This window comes from Ambystoma mexicanum, chromosome 10 (assembly GCF_040938575.1).
Source record: "Ambystoma mexicanum isolate Mex_15411 chromosome 10, UKY_AmexF1_1, whole genome shotgun sequence".
Classification (NCBI taxonomy): domain Eukaryota; kingdom Metazoa; phylum Chordata; class Amphibia; order Caudata; family Ambystomatidae; genus Ambystoma; species Ambystoma mexicanum.
This window is the reverse complement of record NC_090932.1, coordinates 1,425,425,960-1,425,451,348: the sequence shown is the minus strand read 5'-3', so window position 1 is coordinate 1,425,451,348 and position 25,389 is coordinate 1,425,425,960. Positions and strand designations below refer to the sequence as shown.

The 25,389-nt window shown below is 45.6% G+C and overlaps 1 protein-coding gene across 3 annotated transcripts in view; it reads left to right on the top strand.

Moving 5' to 3' along the window:
- The window catches only part of WSCD2 (WSC domain containing 2), a 1,541,956-nt gene that overhangs the window by 1,152,771 nt on the left and 363,796 nt on the right, over nucleotides 1-25,389 (top strand). For all 3 annotated transcript variants that reach the window (XM_069619485.1, XM_069619486.1, XM_069619487.1), the window contains one exon: nucleotides 17,950-18,124. In XM_069619485.1, the coding sequence (XP_069475586.1) occupies nucleotides 17,950-18,124 (175 nt within the window). The remainder of the gene's footprint in view (nucleotides 1-17,949; nucleotides 18,125-25,389) is intronic.

Below are 25,389 nucleotides of genomic sequence, written 5' to 3'. Positions count from 1 at the left end.
CAGCCAAATATTGTACAATGCCATCAGGAGCCTCATGCTGTTGGAACTAATACAATGATACCAAAATAGTTCCTCTTTGATGTATCTGTAATTGTGCACAAAATTGCCCAAACCGAGGTATATGGCACTTAGCATCTTGTGGCATTCAGTCAACAAATGTCTGGCCATCTCTGGTTGATTCACTTCATTGCATAGTCGGGAAAGCCGCAGTTCTGGAGCGATCATGTCTCTTCTCCCGGTGATCATTAACATAGGTAGTTATTCAAGCCTTAGAAGTAGAATGAAGCGTCTGAGTCTCACATCAGGGCACAGATTAAGGTAACTCTGAGGTTTTTTAAAGTTGTACAGTCTGTACTGGACAAACTGATTGCTTTTCAGCTCCCGGAGATGATCGTAGTTCTCTAGCCAGTCCCAGAGATCTGTACGTTTACCCATGGCCCTCTGTACTTCTTCTGTGACACTACCCACCCGGATTTGCCACCGAATGGCCATCAGAAATTTGGACATTTGCTCCTTCAATGGACACGGGGGATAAATCTTAGAAATCTCTTGATGGACAGCATTTAGTAGCCCATTATTGGTCTCACCACTCATTTACAGATAGAGTAGGGCTCGCTTTTTTAAGACTAGAGCTTTCAACGAGGTCAGCCCCAATTCTAATTGTATTATTGCCATAGGAATTCCTGGTGGTAGGCCGAAGATAGAGCACCAGAATTTTCCTTCTATCACCTGTAACCATTCAGGTCAGTGTTGGGGAGAGCTTCAAGGCCATAGGTGATCATAGGGGACAATACTTGTACACACAGTTGACGTGTACCCCAGATAGTAAAACCTCCCTGATTAACTGTGAATCTATGGAACAGGTGGTCAATTATGCCGCTCTTGAAATGCGTGACTGTTTGCATATTCCATAGTCACTGACGGTCTCAAATTCAATCCCTAGATAACGATAATGAGGAGTATAGGCGATGTTATCGAGGCCTACTCTAAGCTGCACACAAGTGGTGTTCTTTTTGGTGAATCTCATGGCCTTAGTTTTTTCCAGGTTAATTTTAAGGCCATTTCTGTCAGCATATTCCCACAGGGCCAAGGCCGATCTACGCAGCCCACTGATGGTGTGGTCAAGTATCACTAAATCGTCCGTGTAGGCAAGAACAGGACAGATGGAATCTCCTAGAGATTACTTGCAAATGTAACATTAAACTAATGGGGGAAGTGCGTCAAAATGATGAGGAGTATTATACAAATATCCTAACTACTTAATTAAGCATCACTGGAGGGGAGTGGTACGGTCGGGAAGGGAGGATTGGTGAGTGGGCAGATGCAATTCCCTCTTTAGCAAGCAAGTGAAGTTTAAGCCCAGACTTGCAGCGATCTGAATGCTCACAAGTCCTAGTAGGACAGCCTCTCTCTTTCATTGTTATATTTGCCTTTCATTCGCATGTTCCCTCCCTGTTGCCCTGTGGGTGCTTTGAAATACAATTTACTTGATGTACAAGCACATTACAAATGCACAAAAAAATATAATAATAAAATCCACAGTTGGTATGGCTTTGATTGTGAAAGGCAGTGGGTTCCAGTAGAGTGGGGTGATTAGGTGAAGTGAAGAGGAGGATCTTAGAGAACAAGATGATGAGGGAGATACAGTAAGACTGGTAGTGAGGAGAAAGACCATTGATAGCTTTTTAGACTAGTAGAACAAACTTGAAAAGGAGCATTTGTGCATGGAAATCCAACAAGCATGTTGTGAGTAGATAGAAGTAGGGGAGGATCTGTAAAGGCTGCAAGCAGTGCAGATAGCAGAGTTGAGGAATTTGTCTAGAGGGAGGAACGAGAAGAGGGGAAGGCCAAGTAGTATGCCTGAGCAGTATTCAGGTTTGCTGAGCAGGAGGGTGGAGATACATTTTGTAGAGTGGATATTAAGGAAAATACACATTTTATGAATGTTAGGGAGGTTAATATGAACAGTAGTAGTGGTAGTGATGAGCAAGAGCAAGAAGGTCAAGTGGGAAGGATATAGTAGAGGGGCAGTTAGGGATACCATTGAAAGCCGGGATAATTATTACTTCCGTTCAGCAAGAGGCAGCAGAGAGCCATCAGTGATGGATTGCAGTAAGACAATTCATAATCTGTTCCGAGATTATTTGGTAAAGGAGGTAAAGTCGAAAAATATGTGTGCCCTCAGCAAGAAGGTGATGTTGACAGTCAAAGGATGAGATGGGTCTTCCTAGGGCAAGGGTATAGCGGGTGGAAAGCAGAGGTCCAAAAACTCTTCCTTTGGTGATGCCAACCAAGGGCAGGGTCACAGGTTTGCCAGTTCCAAGAGATTTTAAAGGATCAACATTCCAGGTAGGAGTAGATCCAGGTAAGAGCAGATTTGCAAAACCCAGGGTCCTGGTGTGTGAGCAGGAGAGAGGATTAGTCAACCAGGTCGAAAGTGATGGAGAGGTCCAAAAGGATGAGTATAGAACAGAATTTGGAGTTGAGAGCATCCGAGAGAAATTCAGAGACATGCATGAATGCAGTCTTTATATGGGCTTTACTATAGAACTGCAATGCCAGTTGAGTCCAAGCACACCTATTGTCTTTGTCAGTGTGGTAACAATTCAATTATTCAGAGTTCTCAATTAAACTCTAACGTATTTCTAGAAATGTAAGGGTGTGGGAGAGTAAGCTGACTCTGGTACCCTAAGTCAGAAAATGACAATAGAAAAAGTCAAATGCCCATTATCTAATGGGTACTCCCATCCCCTGCACACCTATCAATACTGAGAAGTACCTCTCAGTCAAGTATAAGTGAGACCACCTTAGTTCAGTAGTCTCTTGATTTTGCAACATTCACACAAATGTTTTGTAACTCTTCATTGATTGCTTATAATTAACAACATGTATTCAATAATTGTTTGGGAAAGGAAGAAATTGAGAATTCGAACTCATATTTTTTTTTGTCTTTCAACTTAAATTATAAATCCTATCTAGCACCTTATTGGCAGTTATTACATCCAAATTCAACATATGGTATAGTGTTCATCAACATTAACAATTGACTTAATTGTACATGCTCTAGGCGTTTCGAGAACTAATTCTCTTCATCAGGAGCAAAAATAATCATCATAGTTTCACCAAACTTTAAATAGATAAACTTAAATCATTATTTTCAAACATAATCTTCATTTGAGAACAATTTTATACAAGGCAGGAACCGTTTTTGTGCTCAAACTAGCAGGTTTGACACCAGTCTGAAGAAGTGGTAACTTGTCCTCAGTTTAAGGGATCTTGTGTGAGTTGATTTTAATAGACATATGCCTCAAATATAAAGTGAAGAATTTTAGAACTTCGGATTTGCAGCTCAATATAGTGTGCAAGATCTAGCTGAAAATCAAATATTACCTTTTGGTATAGTTTGAATGTCTCAAACAATTAATGAATAAATGTTGCTAATTATAAGCAATCAATTAAGAGTTACAAAACACTTGTGTGACTGTTGCAAAATCAAGAGACTGCTGAACTAAGGTGGTCTCACTTATACTTGACTGAGAGGTACTTCTCAGTATTGATAGGTGTGCAGGGGACAGGAGTACCCATTAGATAATGGGTTTACTATAGAAGCCACATTCAAGAGGATGCCTAAGGCCATTATCCTCAAGGTACTTAGAGACCCAGTTTCAAACCACTTATGTAAGGACCTATGAATAATTGGCAAGGATAAAAACTGGCCTATAGTTTGCTGGTATGTTTGAGTCAGCAGAGGATTTCTTCAAAAGGGTTAAGACAGTTGAAGATTTGAAGGAGGCAGGGAAGAGTCCAGTGGAGGGAGTGAGGATAAAAATATCCAAGAGATATGGGAAGTGAATGAGACTAAGTATTTGATCATTTGGAGAGCAAAAGAGTCAATATGAACACAAGTTGGGTTGGCTATGCAAAAAATGGGTGCTAATTCAATGGGAGAGGTAGGGAAGAAAGATTCAACAGTAGAAGCGGTAGGGGGAAGAGTTTGTGGACAGGAGGAGGGTTGGGGAGAGAGAGGAGATCTTTGAGAGTGTCATACATTTTTGAGATTTTAGAGGAAATGTAGTGAGTAAAGTCATGAGGAGGAAATGGGAGGTGTCTTCAGGTGGAAGGTTGAATCAGTGCAGTAGGCACCACAGTCTCTGACAAGAAGGATACCCAAGCAGTGCTGTGTCTCAGCAGCTACTACCGGAGGTTTATACGAAACATTTCATAGCAAGCTGCACAGTTAACTAACAAATGAATCAAATCTGACCGCAAAGTCATCCAGTGGACCCTACAGCACAACATGTTTTCAGAAATCTCAAAAATGCTCTGTGCATAAGCCTAGTGTTAGTCATGCTAGAATTTCTGAAAGAATTCATATTTCAGCACAACAGCTCTTCAGTTCTATCTCGCGTGATTGAGAAGGAAGACAAGCACATCATGCATATGAGCCTGAAACTCCAACCCAGGGAAAAATAAACTACTCGCTGGGAGAATAGGAGTGCACAGGAATCAAGTTGCCTGTTCAAGGTCGGGAATTTCAAGCTCATCACTGACCATGCCCCTATGGTTTGTATGCGCTGGAATAAGAACACCAAACCCTGTATTTTGAGGTGGCATTTAGAACTAGAACTAGTGGAGTAAGTTTGCTTAAAGTATTGGGGGGTCATGCCATCTCAATGAAAGGGGCCCTGCCAAATGAGTATGATAAAATGGTGTGCCACAGACGTTGGTGGGGACAAACACCTTTGTCCCTGCCTCAAATTACGCCCATGCCTAGAACTTCACTCCTTCCAAGTAGAAGATACAAAACACCAACTCAAGCCAGATTTTGACAGCAACCCAATCTTCACTTTGAGTGCTGAATCAGGTATTACAATCCCTGGTCAGACCATGTCACAAGATTGCAGAGCAGGTAAACATACACACTGACATTCTGGTGAAATTAAATGTGTACTTTTATCAGGTGAAACACAAATGGGTCTACATTAATCTCAACCCACAAACCTGCTTGCAACTAAGGGATGACTCATTATTTGGGGGAGGTTCCTATGGAAACATCGCACACTACTGGGATTGATAATAATGAGCTGTGCAGGTTGATTGATTGATTTATTTATTTATTTATAGAGCGCTTTACACCAAGGCGCAGGTGCAACACATTTGAAGAAAGTGGCAGAGAATACCATTTACATGAGTTCAACATTGGGACCAATCGATTCTGGGGCAACATGAGTAACAACAACATGCTTGACGCATGATGAAATTTGACATTTGATTTTGTGGCACATTCCTCCTTATTGGTCGAAGAAAAGGCCATTTCTACCAGGAACAAAAACATAAACTACAATAATATCCCAAACAACTTAAGATCAGGGGGGTTACAAGATCTGAGAAACTCAACAGAATTCTTTTCATTAAAAAACAGTGGAACAAGCATTAAACTGTGTATATATATATATGGAAAGCCATTCGCTTGGAAAATCAAGATATTATATTCAATGTTCATCGGTTAGACCACCTCATGGATGTGCAAAAACAGGAAACGGAAAGTTCCCAAAAACACATGAAAGATATTAAATCTTTAGTTGGTCCAAAATAGTTCAAATACTGAAGGATGAGGCTCGAGTCTGGCCAACGAGCTATGGCTTTTGATTTTATTGAAGAGCTACTGATAGTACTATGTCTGTCTGGCACTAACAATGGCAGGCAGTGTTCTACCCCTGACAATTGCATCCTGTACAGAAAGAGGCCATTTTGATAAGGGATTATGATATATATCTCAGACCTTTGGGTGCAAAACAGAGTCATGGTTTCAGCAGTTACTGTGAACGGTGTAGGGGTGACCCGCTCAAAAATCAGAGCTCTGGTTAATGTTGTTTGATGTGTGTGGGGGCACAGTGTATGTGTGGGTGCGTGTGTGTGTGTGTGTGTGTGTGTGTGTGTAGAGAAGCATAAGTCAGAACTGGGTAAAACACAAACATATATTGTTGAGATAGACCGTGTGGTTTTACGTCAGCACTAGCAGTATGAAAGGTGGTGCAGTTTGAGGATATACTTTTAAACTAGAAGGCATATTTTCATTTGGGCCCAGCCAAATGACCGGTGGTAGATTCATTGGCATATATTGTTGAGAGACAAATATGGTTTAATTTTGGCACTTGGCCATTAAGGTGGAACTAGCACCGGGCTTATTCTATTGTGAGAGACCACATGATTCTCCGCGGGCACAAACAGCAAGAATGGAGCAAGTACAGAAATGTTTTCTTGAAACAGGACTCGTATTTTCTTTGGGCACTAGTACAATGAAAATGTGTTTTAGAGTCGAAACAATGTCACGCATTGTTGGTCACCAGCATCATGACAATGAGAGGTACAGAGGCAATGCCGGCAATATTGTTGAGAGAGACTTCATGGTTTGCTTTGGGAACAAGCACCATGAAAGGGTGGGGGGGGGGGGGGTAGCACTGGCAGATATTGTTGAGGAACTTCATGGTCTACTTATGTAAAATGAGCATTAAGGGGTAGCTCAGTCATTGTGATGGGTCCAGGTTGAAATAGCTCAAAAAAGTTAACTCGAAAATAGCGTAAAGAAATAGTACAAACTTAAAATAGCTAACAAAAAACAATTATGATTATTGTTCACCGTGAAAAGCCTTGGGGCCCTTCGTTTTGCGTTTTCCCTGGAGGAAACTCTCGAGATTCCCACTTTCCCCCTATGGAATCACCCCTCTTCTGCCCTGTCGCCATGCAGGCAACAGAAGGAACTTGTGTTTCTGGCTCAATGCTGCAATGAATGTGACAGCCATGTGCGCATTTGCGCATTTGCGCAGCCAGACAGTTGATCCCTATCCTGAAGCACCTACAAATACAGACAGGGGAAGTACCAGCCATCACTGAAGCAAATCTGAACTCTTATAATAAAACCAGAGAGTGATCTGTATTATATCTATTGCACAGCATCATGGTGGCATTATGAGAGCCATCATTACGAATGACAACATTACATGTAATGTTTGTAAATGCTACAATATGTTGCCCTCGGAGACCTCTTGGTCTGCTTTGAAGACAACTGGCATGAAAATATTTGTTTTTACAGTGGCAATGCTGGCATATCTTGTTGAGATCAGCCCCATGACTGTCTTTGAGCCCTAGAAGGTCGCAGGATAGGTGTTAAACCTTCATCGATCACACACTGGCTGAACCGGATCTCCCACAACACCCCAGCCTGACTCCCAAAATCAATCATGTCTCCTAGTTTACCCCACTGCTGTCATGCTGGATACTCCCCTGCTCATATTAGTGCTGCAGAACATCCATCCATGAAACCAGTCTTTTGACAGACCAAATAAAGCACTATAGATGGACAACTGCAGCCTCCTCAAAATTATTGTTCTGCCCTGCACAGATTGTCAAAACATTAAAACTCTGTACCAACTCCTCCCTGGAATACTTCATATTAAAACCATGTCAATAATGTATTTGATTCTCTAGAGGCAATCACTAACATAAATAACAATGTATAGAGGAGGTGGTTGGAGTTGTGTGTTCTGTACACTACACTACACAGGGGCCCACATGTAAATGTGACATAGACTCGTAGTGAAATGGTGCAATTAGCAAGACTTTGATGCACCTCGCCTGCTCTGCTCTCGTTGTCAGGACTTGACAGCTAGGTTTGCCATTCTAGCTCGCAACAAATGTGCATAAGGAGAGCAGTGCAAAGCATAATGGACAAGACCATGCTGTCAGGGGAGCAGAACAAAATGACTTGTATGGAGCTATCTCAACTTTGATATTAGCTCATGAACACGTGATGAGGATTGACACCTCTTGCCATGAAAGGAATGTGGTAATGCAGCATTGGAGGTGCGGCACAGAAGGGATTCTGATATTAGCTTATGGCAATGGAATGGTATCCAGTGATAATAGAGGGTACCATTACAGAGAATGCTCTAACAGAGAAACAAAAACAGAGAGAAAACATTGACATTTAAAAAAAAAAAAAATATGGGGTGGGGTAATGGGGTAAAACAGATGGGAATGGGGTTGGGTTTGATTTAAGGACATAGAGAAACGGGGTTTTGAAAAAGCATTATATGTTGTGCATTCTCTGTAATCACATAGAACCCAGTGGAATACATAGGGACACATTTCACATTTAACACACACACACACACACACACACACACACAGACGCACACACACACACAGACACACTCTCACACACGCAGACACACACACACACAAACACGCACAAACACGCACAGACACACCCACACAGACACACACACTCACACACACACAGACGCACACACACAGACACACTCTCACACACGCAGACACACACACACAAACACGCACAAACACGCACAGACACACAGACACACCCACACAGACACACACACTCACAGACACACACACACACACACAGAGACACACGCACACACACACGCACAGACACAAACACGCACAGACACACACGCACACAAACACACTCACAGACACACACACACACAGACGCACACACACACAGACACACTCACACACGCAGACACACACACACACAGATACACACACGCACACACACAGACACACACACACACCCCATATATCCCTCTTTAAATCGTTCTGTTTCCCTCCCCCTTCACTCCCTTTGTCTTTCTCTCCCTCCTCTATATCTCACTGACTATCCCCCCTCCCTCTTTCTGTCTCACTCTTTTTCTCTTAGACAAAATAAACATGGTGCGTGAGGATTGATTCACTATACAAATACGTACCCGCCCAAATGCCATTCTTTGGTTTTCGCCCAAAATGTGCTGTGGTGTACTTCCCAGAAAGGATCTGTTCATCACAAAGGGTGTGTTTTCGGGATGCAGCCCCCCTGTGGCACATTCAACTAAAGCTGGGGCCACTTTAAAGAAGCAATTCACTGATGCAAGGGCAGTTTTGCAAAGTATTAGCACCAGGGCAAAACAATCCCCTTGAGCAAGCACGGGTTATTGAATGCCCTTTTCATCAGTGTTCACGAGTGCTGGAAAGGAAAGGTATAATCAGATTCGGTTCACTCCTGGATCCGCATTGGAAAACAAATCCTCATCTTTTGGTAGGATAGACTCTATGCGTGAGATACAGTGTGTGGCTATGAGTGTGTACGTGTGTCTGCACACGTGACATTGTTTGCGTAAATCGATGTGCGCATCTCCCTTTATGGAACTTCAAGGTTCTATGTTTTCTTAAGAAAGGCTCCTAGATGGCTCCGGGCGGGCGTGGTGCGCTATAGAAGTGACAAATAAATATGTATGAATACCTAGAGATAATAGTGCAAGGTCAGTGCAGTGTATAGAAAGAGTGTTGTTGTTCCAAAACAGCAAACCGACTGCTGGGGGATGCAAAACCAGGGGTGATCTGCATAAGTCCCCCATGCAGTTACATCCCTAATTCATACTTTAACGTGTTGATCACTTTTTCTGTGTATCCTGGGACCAGGAGGAGGACAGAGCAGGAATGGAATGGATGACGGGCAGACGGGATGGGGTGCATGGCGCCTGTGATCCCAACATGGCAGTCAAAGGAGCTAGGAGCTGAGTGTGGACAAAGGGGGAGACCTCGCGAGCAGGTTATAACAAAAAAGCAGTACCGAGGAGATGCGCGCGGGGGGGCGGGGCAGGTAGCTCAGGATTGAGGATCTGGAAGAATGAGGAGTGGAGTAACAGAACAGCAGGGAGTGAGAAGCTTCAAGGGACGGTGAGGATTGGGAAGGAGGGCAGGGAGACAATGGATTGGAGAGAAAAATGAGAGGGGGAAACACACCAGGAAGTTCAGATAGGAGCTGGGAGTCCCACGTGGTAAAACGTGAAGGTTGACGGGACCAGGAGAGGTTAAGACCAATTATCAGATAGGGATGCATGAGTAGGTACACTACAGCATAGACGGGCAAGGAGTAGGTGACAACAGTGTGCATTTCCGTGTACTGAGCATTCTGCACTATTTACTGGACTGTAGTATGTTACTGTTGCCACTACTAGAGGTTATTTGTGGTTATGATTCTAAGCGCGGACCCGGGGATCGAGCCTGTGGTGCTCCGTGCTGTCTTGCTTCCGAGACGAGCTCGTTGCCCCTGAGCTATCCTCCCGAGACATTTTTGCATGAAAATGCATGTGGGCTTTAAGTTCACTAGTGATGTGGGAGCTCTCAGTAGTAGAAAGTTTGGGAGATTCCTGTGAGGTTATATATGGTAGCATTCCATGTTGTATAGGCATGCATATACCGCCCTAACAGTCAGATAGAAAGGCGTATTCCTTTTTAAAATGGCAATATCTGTGCCTGTGGTTGATTTTTATTTCTTCACATGTCCCTACTTTGTCTCATCCTTCCCCTATCTCACCGTCTTTCTCTCTGACGTCAGGGTCTAGGAGATGTGTAAAGAGCTCTCTACTAGCCGTGCTCTCTTTGCATGGATGGTGCTATCAGGCGGTTCTGAGAGTTGAATGTGGTGTGAGTAATAAAGATTACCCCTGCTAGCTGCGCAGGGAGTATTAATTCTATTAAAGACTAGGAGGCGAGAATTATGCTTCAACTTCTTTAATTTACTACTCTTCACAGCAGTTTCAACAAACTCAAAACTATAACAAAACACTGAAAACAGTCTGAACAGACTTTTTCCTCCTTGAACTACAATCCCCATAGTCTCTGTAGTCCATCATACTCCTGCTCAGCTATGACCATATCCTGTCCCTGAGCTCCTCCTCTCTTTTACTCGCTCTGAAAGTCACAGTGAAAACTCTGCACTTAGTCCTGCAACCGGCAATAACTTGAACCACTCCAAACAAATGTCGCACTCCTTCTACTCAGGCAACGACTTCTACTAGTCTCTCACTTCAATTGTTCTTCTGCTCCTCTCCTAGAAATAATAGAAAGCAGAAAATCAGGGAGGTGTCCATGTATTGCTGCAAACCTCATATTATTACCACATACGATCATTCAATAATATGCACAATACATCTCTCGGGTGGGAATTTAATGCTCGCCTCCTAGTCTTTCATAGAATTAATACTCCCTGCGCAGCTAGCAGGGGTAATCTTTATTCTATGACAAGACTGGAGGCGAGCATTATGCTTGTTCAAAGCTGTCCCAACACTGTACTCGCCATACTCTCCGTTGGTTTAAAATAAAATTCTCTAAATGTGCGATCCTTCGCCCAGTCTGCTGCTGCCATAATATCTTGCAAGGGAACCCCCGTCCTATATGCTTTGGACGCCATGGCCCCCCTCACTGAATGCGCACCGAATTGCTGTAAATCAATCCCTGCTGCTAGCATTACTTCTCTGACCGATCTCGCTATGGTAGCTGTCTTTACCGCCTGAAAGGGCTTCCTACGCGCTATCAACAACTGACTAGTACTACTCGCTCTATTGTCTGCCGTCCTGGCCTCATATTCCTTGATGCAACTAGCTACGCACCATTTGACATTATTGGGGAAATAGGGATAGTGCGCTGTGGATGTACTTGATTTCGTCCTTTGCACCACTACGAAGGTCACTCCTTCTGGTCCGAACGTCCATCTATTAATTTCTAGGGCTCTAACATCTGACACTCTCTTACAGGATATGAGACATAACAGCATCGCCAATTTGCCTGACAACTGCTTGAGAGACAAGAATCTATTCACCGGCCAGCTCTCTAATAATTTCAAAACTCTTGTAACGTCCCATAGCACTGTATATCTGGGAACCGGTGGCGCTTTAAACTTAGCTCCTCGAATGAGCCTACAGACTGCTGGATGTTCACCTGCTGGCGCCCCTTCAATCGGCACGTGACCCGCGGAAATCGCTGATCTGTACACTCCAATAGTGCTGAAAGCTTTCCCATCTTGCAGCAGTTGTGCTAGAAAATTCAATATGGCCACTATAGGTGCAGAAATGGGATGAAAACCTCTCCCGCTACACCAACTCGTCCACCTGGCCCAAGCCGCGTCGTAGCTCCTCCGAGTCGATGGAGCCCAGGATTCGGCAATAAGTTCTGCTGCTTGCATCGAAATGCCTGGCAGTTCCCATCGTCTCCTGATATCCTGCACGCGATGAGCGGGAGTGTCTTCTTCATTCTCAGAGGATGATACTGCCCAGCTGGGTCCGTGAGCAATTGTTCCCCTTCCGGGAGGATCCTTGGCAGATCTATTAACCGCTCTATCAGCGTCGGGAACCACACCTGGGCTTTCCACAACGGTGCTATCAGCACTAGCTCTGCTCTCTCCCTCCGACACTTCGCCAGCACTCTGCTCAGCATCATGAACGGAGGGAAGGCGTAATGAGTGCCGCCTGCCCAATCTTGCAAGAATGCGTCCGTACCTCTCGCGTATGGGTCTAGTCTCCAGCTGAAGTAGCTGGATATCTGGGCGTTGAGCCGAGACGCAAATAGATCCGTGTGTAATGGGCCCCATTTCTGAACCAGCATCTGAAACACTGCTGGATCTAGCTTCCAATCGCTGGAGTCTGTGAGGTACCGGGAGTTCCAATCTGCTATCACATTCAGTGCTCCGGGTAAGTACTCCGCTGTCACTGATGTCCCCGTCCTCAGGCAATAATGCCAAAAATCCTTCGCTAGCTCGGCCAGCAACTTGGACTTCGTCCCTCCTAAGTGGTTTATGTAACGCACTGCTGATATGTTGTCCATCTTTAGTAGGACGCAGGACTTCACTCTATCTCTCGTGAATGTCTTTATCGCGAAGGAGCCTGCTAGGAGCTCTAAGCAGTTTATGTGCAGGTTCAGCTCCTCTGCGCTCCATCTCCCTCCAGTTTGCAACTCTCCGCATCGCGCTCCCCATCCTATACGGCTGGCGTCTGACTCTATCACGAGGTCCGGCCGGTCCCCGAATATGGCACGCCCATTCCAGGCGTCCATATTCTGCAACCACCATTCCAGTTCCGTGACCGATTCCTGATCTAGCGGTATCGATTGATGATATCTCAACCCCTGTTGCAGGTGTCTGATCTTCAATCTTTGTAAAGCTCGATAGTGTAAGGGACCTGGAAAAATAGCTTGTATTGAGGCTGCCAGGAGGCCCACAATCCTCGCTAGGACCCTCAGAGATATAACTCTCTTCCCTAGGCATGCTCTGATCTCTCTCTTGATATCTCGGATCTTCCTTGCCGGAAGTTCCAGGGTGGCTTTCTTCGTGTCCAGGATGAAGCCGAGAAAGTCCAGCCTCTGCGCCGGCTTCGTATCTGACTTCTCTGTGTTCACTAGGAACCCTAGTGACTGTAAGAGGTCTAGAACCCACTGCGTCTGATATTCCAGTGCCTTTTGATCTTCCGCTAGAAGCAATAGATCGTCCAAGTATATGATCAGCCGAATTCCCTTTTCTCGGATGGCTGCGGCTACTGGTTTCATCAACTTCGTGAACGCCCAAGGCGCTGACGCAAGCCCGAATGGCATAGTCCTGAATTGCCAAAATTGTCCCTTCCAGCGAAAGGCCAGGAATCTCCTGAACCGCTCCTGTACTGGGACTGTAAGGTAGGCATCCTTTAGGTCTAACCTGGTTAGCCAGTCTCCTTCTCTCAGGGAGTCTCTGAGCTGATGGATTCCTTCCATCTTGAAATGATGGTAAACTATCCATCCGTTCAGTTCCTTCAAATTTATTACTGGGCGTACTTTCTCCTTCCTGTGAACGAGAAACATGTTGCTGAGAAAACTTGGGACCCCGGAGCATCTTTCTATGGCTCTCTTTCTCACTAAGAGCTCCAATTCGGTATTGAGGGCTGCTTGCTACTCTTTTGCTAGCTGCTGGCGATGGGGTGCTCTTGTCTGCACTGGGTCTTGTATGAACTCTAGCTGCAGACCTCTGACGGTTTGCAAAATCCAGGCATCGCTGGAAAGCGCGCGCCAGCTTCCCCAGAACATCTTTGTTCTCCCTCCCACTGGAGGGTAGGTTATCGCTCTTACCTGGTGTGAACCCCTGACCTCGTCCGAAGCCTCTACCTCGTCGCCCTCTGGTATTACGGCCTCTGGCCGGGAAGAACGTGTCCTGTTGCCTGTTCTCCCAGTACTGGGCCCTGTGATTCGGGGGTCTTCTTCCTCCTTGTTGGCGACCGGTCGAGCGACCCCTGTAACGACCGGTCCCGGCAAAAACTCTCTGCGGGAAGATCTTACGGATGGATGCTTGCGCTTTCTCCAGTGACGTGTATGTGCCTACAAATCGGCCCATCTCCTTCCCGAAAGTCTCACCAAACAAGAGACCTTGTGCTGTCTCCCCGGCTTCATAGGAAGCTAGGTCACTGAGCTTCGAGTCTATCTTCAGAAGCAATCCTCTTCTCCTCTCGGAGGCTATCGCGCAATTCACGTTACCTAGGAGGCAAACCGCCCTTTGTGCCCATCCAGCTAGGGCCTCTGGATCCACCTCCTCGCCTGTATCCTTCGCTCTTTCAGCCAAGTCCATGATCTTAGCGAGCGGACCGGCTAAGTCCAGGACCTTCTCCTGGCAACTCTTCCATGACCTATCAATCCCTTTACGGGGGTCCTTATTGGTTTTTGACACAAAAGTGAGCATCTTTGGATCCAATTCGGGGGCTTCCGCCACCTTCCCCGGTAAGTCTGGTCTGGGGCATTCTGCTCGAAGTCGCTGGCGGACTTCCTTATCCAAAGCTTTTCTGAGCCTTGCTGTCATGTACTGAGCCACTCTTGGAGAAGGCTGCCAGTTGGAAGATCTCGGATTTCTGATGGCATCCGGATCGAACATATCATCTTGCTCCTCATTGAGGTGCTTCTCTTTGCGGGCTTTCTTTCCCCCGCTGGGCGTTGCCCACTCCTCCTCGACTGGTTCCTCTGGCTCTTGAGGGGACAAGTCCTCTTCCTCTGGCTCTTCTTCCGAGCCTGGGTCATCATCTCCTTCCTTATCTTCCCCAGGAGAGGGGGTCATGAGGTCCGGCACGGCCTGACGCTGCAAATATGCTCTCTTAAGCTCCGCGAAGGCGTCGGCGACCTCCGGGGCCTTGTCTCCTGCCCCATCCGTTGGGCCCTGGGGGTCTGCAGAGGCTTTCCTCTTGCGGGCCTGAATACTCCCCTTAGACCCTGCTCCAGAGGGTTCCATGGGCAAGCTGCGAGTCGTCTTGGTGCTTTCCTTAGGCTGATGAAGCATCGCTTCCAGTGTCTCTAGCCTCTCCTGTAAGGGTCTCACCCCTTGAGCCACCGCATCTATCAGGGAATTCCCCAGCACCTCCTTGAAACTTGCAGCCAAGTCTAGGGGCTGCTCCTCCTCACTCCACTCATATTCAAACATGATAAGGGGTGCTGCGTGCCTTAATACCTGCGTGCAGGTGTCTTTTGCTGCCCACTTCCTGATAGATGCTCCTCCGAGACCCTTTCCAAGTCTCCAGATATTACTCTTATACTTAAAATTTTTTTTTTTTTTTTTTATGTGGCTGCACCGGACTCTTCTAATGTACCATGCCTGTGGCGGCTTGTGGGTCTTTAGGTTCTATAAGCCAGCTGTAGGTAGCTCGCTGGCACTGTCCACTTCAATCAAAATGTTTTTTTTTTTTTCCAATTATTCCGGGAAGTTCTCGCTCCTGCTGCCTCTACTGAGGTTATGCAAGCCCCCGCTCGCTGGGCGCTTCACGCGCGCGAGGGGAAGTCAGGGTTCTCAGCTCACAGAGCCTCGTAACGCACCGATCGTGCGAGCTCTTCCTGCTGCAGCCGCGTCGCGTAGTGAAAACGACGCGGCTCAGCGCTTTGCAAGCTCCGCCCCCCCAAGGGTGGGGGGAATCCTCCTGGCCCTCTGCGAGGGCTCGTAGTGCTCGATGCTCGGCTCCTCCTCCACAAGGGAGGGGGCCCGCTGTAGCGTGTCCGCTCCCCGCTGGGGTGAAGGGAGGCTCGGGGAGCTCCAGGGCCCGGCGGACACCCCTCGAGTGCCAGTAGTGCGGCACGGGGCTGGTGGTCGCCGGAGCTCCCAATGCTGCTACGAAGCAGCTGATAAGGTCGCTCTACAAAGTCACGCGAATGCGGTGTTCCTGACCTGAAACGAAGTTCAGCCTAACACATCTTACCACGTATAAAAACCCTGCAATTACTGTCACTAAACCCTACACACTCCGTGTAAACTTGTCGTGGAGGCACCTGAAACCCCTCATATAACCTAAATCCTACGCTAATGCTAATGAAATCCACATTAGCTAAGAGGTAAACAGAAAGTCACTTATCTGCTTGAAGAGCAGTAAAAGAAGAGGAGGAGCTCAGGGACAGGATATGGTCATAGCTGAGCAGGAGTATGATGGACTACAGAGACTATGGGGATTGTAGTTCAAGGAGGAAAAAGTCTGTTCAGACTGTTTTCAGTGTTTTGTTATAGTTTTGAGTTTGTTGAAACTGCTGTGAAGAGTAGTAAATTAAAGAAGTTGAAGCATAATGCTCGCCTCCAGTCTTGTCATAGAATGGCTGCTGAGTGTTCTATGTGCGACCGTTGGCGAGAGGCTGGCTGTGAGAGAGTGAGTGGCAGTTTGTGTCCCCGTCCTTACCTGCAAGCTTTGGAGCTGATCTATCCTGTGCTGTAACCAGTAAAAAGGACATCATTCACTTATATTCTCAAGATATGATATTGTATTTATAGCGCGCCTGTACACAAGTGTTTCAAGGCGCTACACCTCTTACTTTTTTCTCCTGCCACTGAATTTCTCTTATTTTCCATCTTTCATATACATGACTATGGGCCTCATTACGACCCTGGCGGAGTGGGTTTACGCCAGCGGTATTCGCGGCGGACCCGTCCGCCCCACTACGAGTTCCCGTAGCGCCATGGAGCGTTTTCCGCCTGTTTTTTCCGAGCGGAGAAATCCATGGCGCTACGGGACCTTGTTGTTAATTACGCCACCGTATTTTACGGTGGCGTAATTAACGCCTTCCCCACTCCCATTATACCCTATGGGGCAAAAATGGGAATGGGGAAGGGTAAAATGGGGAATGGGGATTTACCGCCCCGCCAAGGTCGGAATGGGGCGGTAAATCCGCCAACCCCCATGGCGCTATCGGCAGCTTTCCGCCGTGCTCCATGGTGCATTTGGCGACACGATTTCCGCCAGGGTCGTAATGAGGCCCTATGTCAATTTCTCTGTCTCATGCCTGTGCCTTTCTCTGTCGCCATGTTGTGTGCATATGTTCATCAGTCTGTCTCTTAACTCTGTGCTTGTCTCATCCTCTGTTTCTTCTTTCCGTCTTTTTGTTGAATGTGCTTCACAGTCGCCAAATGCGAGAGGTTGTGACCGTCTGTGTTGGGTGGAGGGCGTGTTGCTGTTTCTGGGTGTTCGATGAAGGTGATTACTACACCAGGTGGAAAGTGGCGGAGGCGGTGGCTGTGCCACCCTGTGACAGGCCTGCTGCTGAAGGGGTAGCAGGCTACCATTTCCGTATGGAGCAGCAGAAAATGTGCTTTCTTGTGTGCATGTTCTCCCTTTTTGTTTTATTTATTTAAAAACTTTTGGGGGGGTTGGCATGTTCAAATTATACCCTGGGTGACAGTTGTAGGTATTATTTAAATGTTTTATGGTGGGATGAAGGGAGTGTTATTTTATTGAACGTGAACATTACAGAACATGCACTTGGTAGGCCAGACTGATTTAAAAGTGCCTGTTGAATGACATTTAATGGCATCACACATGGACGCGTTGTATTGTCATCAGGTCATGATAATACTATGATTCTGTGTTGTAAATGGTGCTGAAATATGGCCTCTCCATACATGACTGTGAATTGCTGGGTCTAAACTGAAGCTTTGATTTGCAGTGGTCTCCTTTCGGGACCCGTGGATACAGCTCTGCTTTTTCCGCGTGGCATGTTATATAAAGGCGATGCCATCTGCTGTGCGGCAGGTGCCTTCGGGATTCTGTGTAATGCCAGCAGTGGAATGCAGTATTCTTTTCAGGCCGCTGAGAATCGACCCCAAGTAAGTGTTCTTGTTTGCTCCCTCAGGAATACCCGTTGGCAGTCCTCTCCGGAACATTCTGTCACTGCGCGTTCCCCACCACGTGCTTCACGCTCCACGAGCGCGAGGACGAGCAGCTCTGTGCGCAGAAGTGCAGCGGGGAGGAGTTTGAGAGCTGTGGCACCGACGAGTACTTCCTTGTTTATCAGACGCAAGTGCAAGGTATGGCATGGCACCCACCGGGAGAGCCATGAGCTTTCTAACGTGTAAACTATCTGTTAACCCCCTAACTGCTCAGCTGTAATTCATTCCTACGCAAAAAGGACGGGCACAGAAACTCCTTTCACTGTCTTAAGTCGTTCTACGTACAACTGCCCAATTTTAGTACTCTTGCAGTTCAAAGTGCACAATATGTTTTTTTTGTTTTTTAAATGGCTGTTGAAACTGTATGACCTTCCAATGTTTTCTTTGTTTTCACTAGGAACATCCTCCCAAACTAACCAGACCTCTTAATCTTTAGCCACTATTTATTTCTGTAATGCCTTTCTCTAATTATGTAATTTCCCTGTCCCCACATGCCTCACTTCGTGGCTCCCCGAGCATGTGTTTGTACATTCATCAATGAACAAGTAGAGGTAAACGTGATGTTAAGTAGCTCAGTGAGTGAAGCGCTCGCCTCAGAGACATGCAGTCACAGATTGCATGTACGCCAAGGCCGAGTCACTCTGACATGCTTCTGACATGGACACAGTGAGCATTACATTGGGGATAAAGTAACACCTATTATTGAGACATTTAGAAGCGAGATGAATCGATACATCACATTATAAGGGATTGCGGGAAGGGGTTCACTGCGCCTTATTATAGATGCCAGAGGAAGGTCGCAATTACCTTCTCTTTTCCCGCATTACAGTTATTCATCAATAATGTTGTCAAGCAGGAGGACATTTTCTTTCCAAACCATTTCGTCCATTACTATCAACGTGTTACCTATTCCAAGCATTTCTAATAAGACGGGTGCCTTCCACCATCATCTGTTAACCCTACATTGTCTCCAAGCTAGGTGTACGTTATACATGCTGAGACACACAATACAAAAGGGTAGTAACCAGCATGCTGCATGCAAACTGTGGCTGTGTTGGCCACACGTGCAAAGAGACTTTCCATAGCCTGAATATGGCACCAATAGAAATCCTTTTCTCTGTCTGTGATTGAGTCTGGATTTGCATAAGTGTTATGGCTGGCCAAGTCTTCAATCCCTTGTAATACAGCTTCTTCCTCTGCAAAACATTATTTTAGTATGCTGATTCACAAAGAAGTCACTATGAGTAACTCCGATTAACTCCCGACTTACTTCCATATTGCTCAGGAGTAAGTCTGGGGTAAGTCCGAGCTTGTCGAAGTAGCCGCTTTATGAATCATATTGCTCTCTCTAGATTTAAGTCAAGGGTTAGACTATCCTATTGGTTTTCCGCCACTTTGTGAACATAATCAAATCCATCTCCTTTTCAAGTTTGAAAAGGATCATCTCATCAAATCTCAGGTACACTATGCATCAATGTGCCGCACCTGTTCAGTTTCCTTTCCTCTTTGTTTTAATAGTTTGACTTTATGGGTCCCCTTGTGTTATAGCAACATTGTGGACATCTGCCGCACAATCAATACTTCACTATTCACCATGGTGGTGTCGTCAATAAAGAGTAAAAGCAACCCTACCATCCCACATCATGGCACCACAACTTACTGATGTAAGAAGAGACTGTAAACCTTTTTACAGTAAAGGTGTATAGTCATTTAACTGACAGAATGATCATAATTAATTATAAGGTGCTTACATTTTAAGGCAGAATATACTAAGGACTGGATGGAAACCATAAAATCAAGTGTAAGCAATTCTTATCACCAGTATATGTGAGGCATGGCTTTATTTAATTTTTCCTTTTTGGGACCGGCTCAATTCGAGTCTGCCAGTAGGGGCACTGAACAAATGGCAAGCCTGACCTGCCGGTAGTTCAGGCCCCTACCGGCAAGTTTTTCACTGAAGCACCGGCACCGTTACTAATGGTGCTGGTGCTCCAGTGTTCTCATTCCATGGAGATGGGAATGGGAACTTACTGTACCGCCGCCGCCTGTGATATCACGGTAACACCTGGATGTCAGGTGGCAGCAACGGTAGTGCAAGGTTGCCAGTAAACTCGTAATGAGGCACAAAGTGTGCATCAACATCTATGTAAATATGCTAGGTACATTTGAAGAAATTGAGATCCAGTAGCACCAAGGACATTTGCCCATTTCTGGCTGAGAAATATTTTAGCATCGTTCATACCTTAACATTTATCAGAGAGACAAAAAAGTTGCTTTACCCAGGCCTCTCCTCTGCTTTCAGTCCTTTCCTAAACGTTTCATGCTTAATAACAAAGGTTACTGCCCAATGAATACCTTGAACCCTCCACTCCGCCCCCACCCAGCAGAAAAATGTAGAATTACTGCAAGAAGATCCATGTGCAGATTTAGGAGGGTAGTTTAATTATAATTGAGTGACATTATCCACGATACCTTTAATTCTTTCTTCACCCCCTCTTGTGGCATTTTCATCCTTGGCCACCCTCAATGGTCCCCAGTAGGTGGAAGGGCAAGAGAGAGAAAGAGAGAATACGTAGGGGTATGCAGAGAGGTAAAAGAAGGAATAATTGATCAATTGATGCAAAGGGGTGCAAGAGAGCGCACCTGTGACTGCGATTGACAGAGTGTATGTACCTGAGAGACACTCTGACTAGGAAACATGACAAGGATGAAAGATGATGACGTGGAATGACTATAATGATGGAGAAGGAGTAGTGTACTTGACTGTGCCTATAGTGAAATATTGGTATAAAGATTATCTATAGATGAGGATTAGAATGAAGGTCTGTAATTAAGGAGCAGAACTAGTGTGAAGGAGTAGGGAAACAATTAGTTACCAGGATAAAGTAATAAGAAGGAGGAATGCGACAAAGGAGGAGAACTTTGACAATGGGCTACAGCTAGGAAGAAGTACTGTGATGAAGTACAAACATGAACGAGTATGATGAAGGACTTTGACAAAGGGCAAGAACTAAGACAAAGTAGAAGGACTATGGTGAAGGAGAAAGGCTATGTGGCGGGTCTGTTGAAGGCGAAGGAATGACAAATAAGATGAAGGAGAAGGATGATGGTGAAGAAGGACTATGATGAGAGGGCTATGATGACAGAGAAGGACTATGATGAAGGACTATGAAAAAGGAAAAGTTCAATGATAAAGGAGAAGGACTGGCATGAAGATGCAGTACTAGTCTTAAGGACTTTGACAAATAAATTGCAAATAACTCTGATGGAGCAGAAAGACTATGATGAATGAATATGATGGAGAAGGACTATGTTAGGACTATGTTGGAGGGCTTTGATGATTGTGATACTGGAAATGCATTGGAGGGACAGGGCCTCCATGTCCTTGTCCTGTACTCCCTTATCATGTGTGTTCTGTGTTGTTTTCTGCACAGGATTCCATGTAGGACTCCTGGCAATGCAGCCCTTCCTCTTTTTGGTTGTGGTGAACAAAGACCCTTGGGCATCCATGGGTGAGGGTTCAACCCTGTACCCCTCGTGTATGTATCTGGGACCTGTGTGTGGACCACACAGCAGGGTATGGGATGGTGGTAGCTGCATGCTAAATTTGACATGTGCTCTGAGTATCCTCCATTTTGGGATACCCAGGCCCTGCCATAGGAATCAGTGGATTCCTGATAGGAGACAAGATGGCCCCGGTGGCCTCTTGGTTTCTATTACCTGTTGCCTTGTTTTCCCAAAGTCCTGGGATGCCCTGGCTCTGTCCCTTCCCCTGACTGTCTGTTGGGTGGAAGAACCATATATGGTATTGCAGTGAAGTCCATGCCAGACTGGCTGGAGCCTTCACAGTGATGGTATGTTGTGGGTACACCCTTGTGGTGCGACCTGGGTGAATGGAGTGTGTGACCAATATGCATTCCTTGTTATGGGTGTCTGGTATCTGTGTGTGTGACACAAAGATTGAGACAGCCCACCCCGAAATTGACATGAATGCAGTGTGTGTGGTGGGCTGAAAGGCTGGACACTTGCCCTAATCCACATTTGTTGTTATGGATATCTGGTTGGAAGTGCATGTCCTGAATGCACTGTGAGCCTGAATGCCCTTCTGAATTATTGGCTGCCTTAGCTTGGCTCAGCAGTGTGAATGAGAGAGAGAACTGTATATCTGAGGACCTTTCACTTGCCAGAATTGTTCAGAAGCTGAAGTTGAAACTTGAAGCTGTTTATCCTTGAAGCCGAGCTGGAGGAAGAAGAATTGCTGCTGCTTTCCTTTACCCGTTCCGAAAGCTGTCGAATGTGTCGAGGACTGATCGAGAGAGGACCTGGCTAGGAGACCTCTCCCCGAGCTACAAGGGAATATCGTGCAGAAGTTGATCTTCATCGAGGCACCCTGAAAGCCAGTCCCGAAAGGCTGTCGATCGAAGATGGGGCCCGCCGAGAAATCCAAAGCAAAGCACCCGGACATCAAGGCCATCGAAGTCCATTGCCTTCAACTGGGGTTCAGAGGATTTCCGTAACCTCTAGAAGCCAATTGAGTGTGTTGCCCAGAAGCGAGGACAGCTTGACGCTGTGCTGCTCAATTACTGGAGCTGCAATGCTCTACCTTTTGTCTAAGAACATTTAAACCAAGGACTCCCTTGCCATCACGGTCGATCACTTTGTGCCGCAGGAGAAAGTCAAGGTCGTCAATGTACCGAGGAGAATCTGCCAGTGGGTTTCCCGCCACCCAAAGTCCACAAAGATGCCGACAAGTAAAGATCCAAAGTCCAGCCATGGTCGAATCCCGATCGCAGATGCCGACATCCGAAGCCGACCCTCGACGCCCACTGCAGGGCCTACGTTCTTCATCAAGTCTTCTTTGTGGCTCCAAACTCTCTTCTTCAAATACTCTCAACACCCTGTGGCTCCTGCTTTACAGGGAGTTCACCCTCGAGGGATCCATCGATGAATCGTCGAAGAAACTCTGCTAAAGTCAGGTACACTGGGGTAGTAGAACTTTTAGCAAGAAAAAAGACTATTTTAAACATATATGGACTGGGCTTGTTGATGCACTTTATTTACAGATTGCCTAGATGGGAGGGATCCTTACACAGAACTTTGTCTTGGTAGCTGGACAAAATATTATGCTATTGTTTAACCTAACTTTTCTCCCTTCCTATGTCTGATGTTGATTCACATTACTATTTGATTTGTATACCATTGGAACTGTCAGCAGCTGGTACATTTTAAAGGAGTCAAGAGTGAACTGTGGTACCACATAGACATTTTACATATTTACCATATCAGTTTTGCCAAAGCACAAAGTGTTTTTTTGTTTGTGTATATATATTGAACCTTATTTATATAACAAACTGTGTTATCACATAACATAGTATGTGGACATTCCTTTGTGGGGTCTTGGGGACTACACTGTACTTAAGTACCAACCTGCATCACCTCCTGAGAACTTAAACCTTGGTTGCTCGTCCATTCTACGATATGGGGTGCTCTGTCCTTCTACTCTCCAATATAGAGGGCAGCAGTACAGATAACCCCCCTCCAGTCTGGTGGCAGCAGTGGGATGCTAATGGTTTTAAGAATCAGTGTGTAACCTTGCCACTTACAAAATATCCAAACGTTGTTAATTTAATGTTTGGTGGTGTGTACTAGGATAACTACATTACAAGCAATAGAATCTAATGCAAATGGTAAATTGACTAGGATGAGCTTGGAGGCTCCCCGAGTGCTTATGAATCTACAGAGTTTGATTTTGAAGATAATTCTAGGGCTGAGCTGATAGCGGCCCTGGCGGGCTACCAGGTTGTTTGTGATGCTCTTGATGGGGGGGAGTGAAACCACTGAGGACCCTGCCCCTGGGGTTGGTATTGAATCTGTTTCTAGGAGTGCCACCACTCCTGCTGCCTCTATTCCTAAACCCAGCATTGTTTCTTCAGGGAATGCCTTGGAGCTTTAATTATTGAGGATTAAATTGGCCCTTGAATATACACAGTTGAAAACTGAAGCTGTACTAAAGAAGGAGGAGTTGGCACAGCAAATGATACTCAAAGATAGGGATCTTGAACTTAAAACACGGACACTGAATGTCAGAGAATCCAGCTTGAGAAAGCTAGCGTGGAGACTTCAGCCAAACCAGTTGAGAGTGTCAGGTCCCATGACACCAAGTTTATGAAAGATTTGGTTGCTGTGTGTTAGGCAGAATCCTGTGCAGTTCCCTTAGGGAACACTACAGAAGATTAGGACTACAGGTGAGAGCAATAAATCCCCTTTGGTATCAGTCTGTACCACAAAGATTTAGTTGGTAGCTGTGGCTGAGCAGTCAGACTTATCTCAAGAGGGAGATGAGAAGTATTCGGGGTTTACACAATAGGCCTACAGTACTATGGCACAAGGAAACACTGACCAATGCTTTGTATTAAAACGTAGATATATATTTATTTTATACACTTCTAGTTAAACACATCTATCACAGTTCTTAAAGCAAGTTAAATTCAGTCAAAGAAAGTATACACAACTCCCTAGTTAAATTGTAGACAAGTTTGAGCAAGAGTGAAAACTGAGCAAAACAGCACAGTGTAAACCAAACACAAGTGGCACTCTAGCAATTTCTCACAAGGGAGGGAAAGCACAAGTTATACAGAAATATCTTCTTACACACCCTAGCAACACTTTCCATAAGTTTGTGAACCAGATTAAGCAAGGCAGTGCATCAGTATGTTATGTTATGTTACTTTGCATTTATATAGCGCCTTATATACCATTGGTATGGTCTGAAGGCGCTGGTAGGTTGAACGCCCTCGGGAACCGAAGTTCAGGTCAGTTGAGAGATTAAAGAGAGTCAAAAGGTGCGTGTGAGCACCGGATATGTGTGCAGCCGGTGTGGTACTTATGTAATGGCTGATTCTTAGCGGTAGGTGTGGTGGCTGAGAGATCAAGAGTATGTGTTCCTTCTGGCAGGATTTACCCAGACCGATTGTGGCTGCGTTAGGCCTGAGGAGAACGCCTGGCTGGGGGTGAGTAACCAGCAGTGTTTAGTTAGAGTGATGGGCAGAATGAGGCAGATGTTGGTATGAGAACAGTTATACCGAATGGTGTCATAGTATCTCTGTGTTCTAGTTGACTGGTGGTGTAAAGAAGAGAGTAAGCGTGGTGATGTGATTTGGTGGGTTACATGCTCTTCAGACATTCTGTGCATTCCAAACCTTTCTATGTTGGTATAGAAAATACTTAAGTGAAAACTGAGCAAAATGGCATTTCACAAGGTTTAAAAGTTGGAAGGAAAGGGTGGTTATAAGAAGTAGGTGCACCAACACATTTCTAGTTGAGAAGCAATCTAGAGAAGACAGTTCTAACAAATTTATCCAGAGTCAGTAGGCCTGTGCCAGAGTCAATGTTGCAGGGCAAGG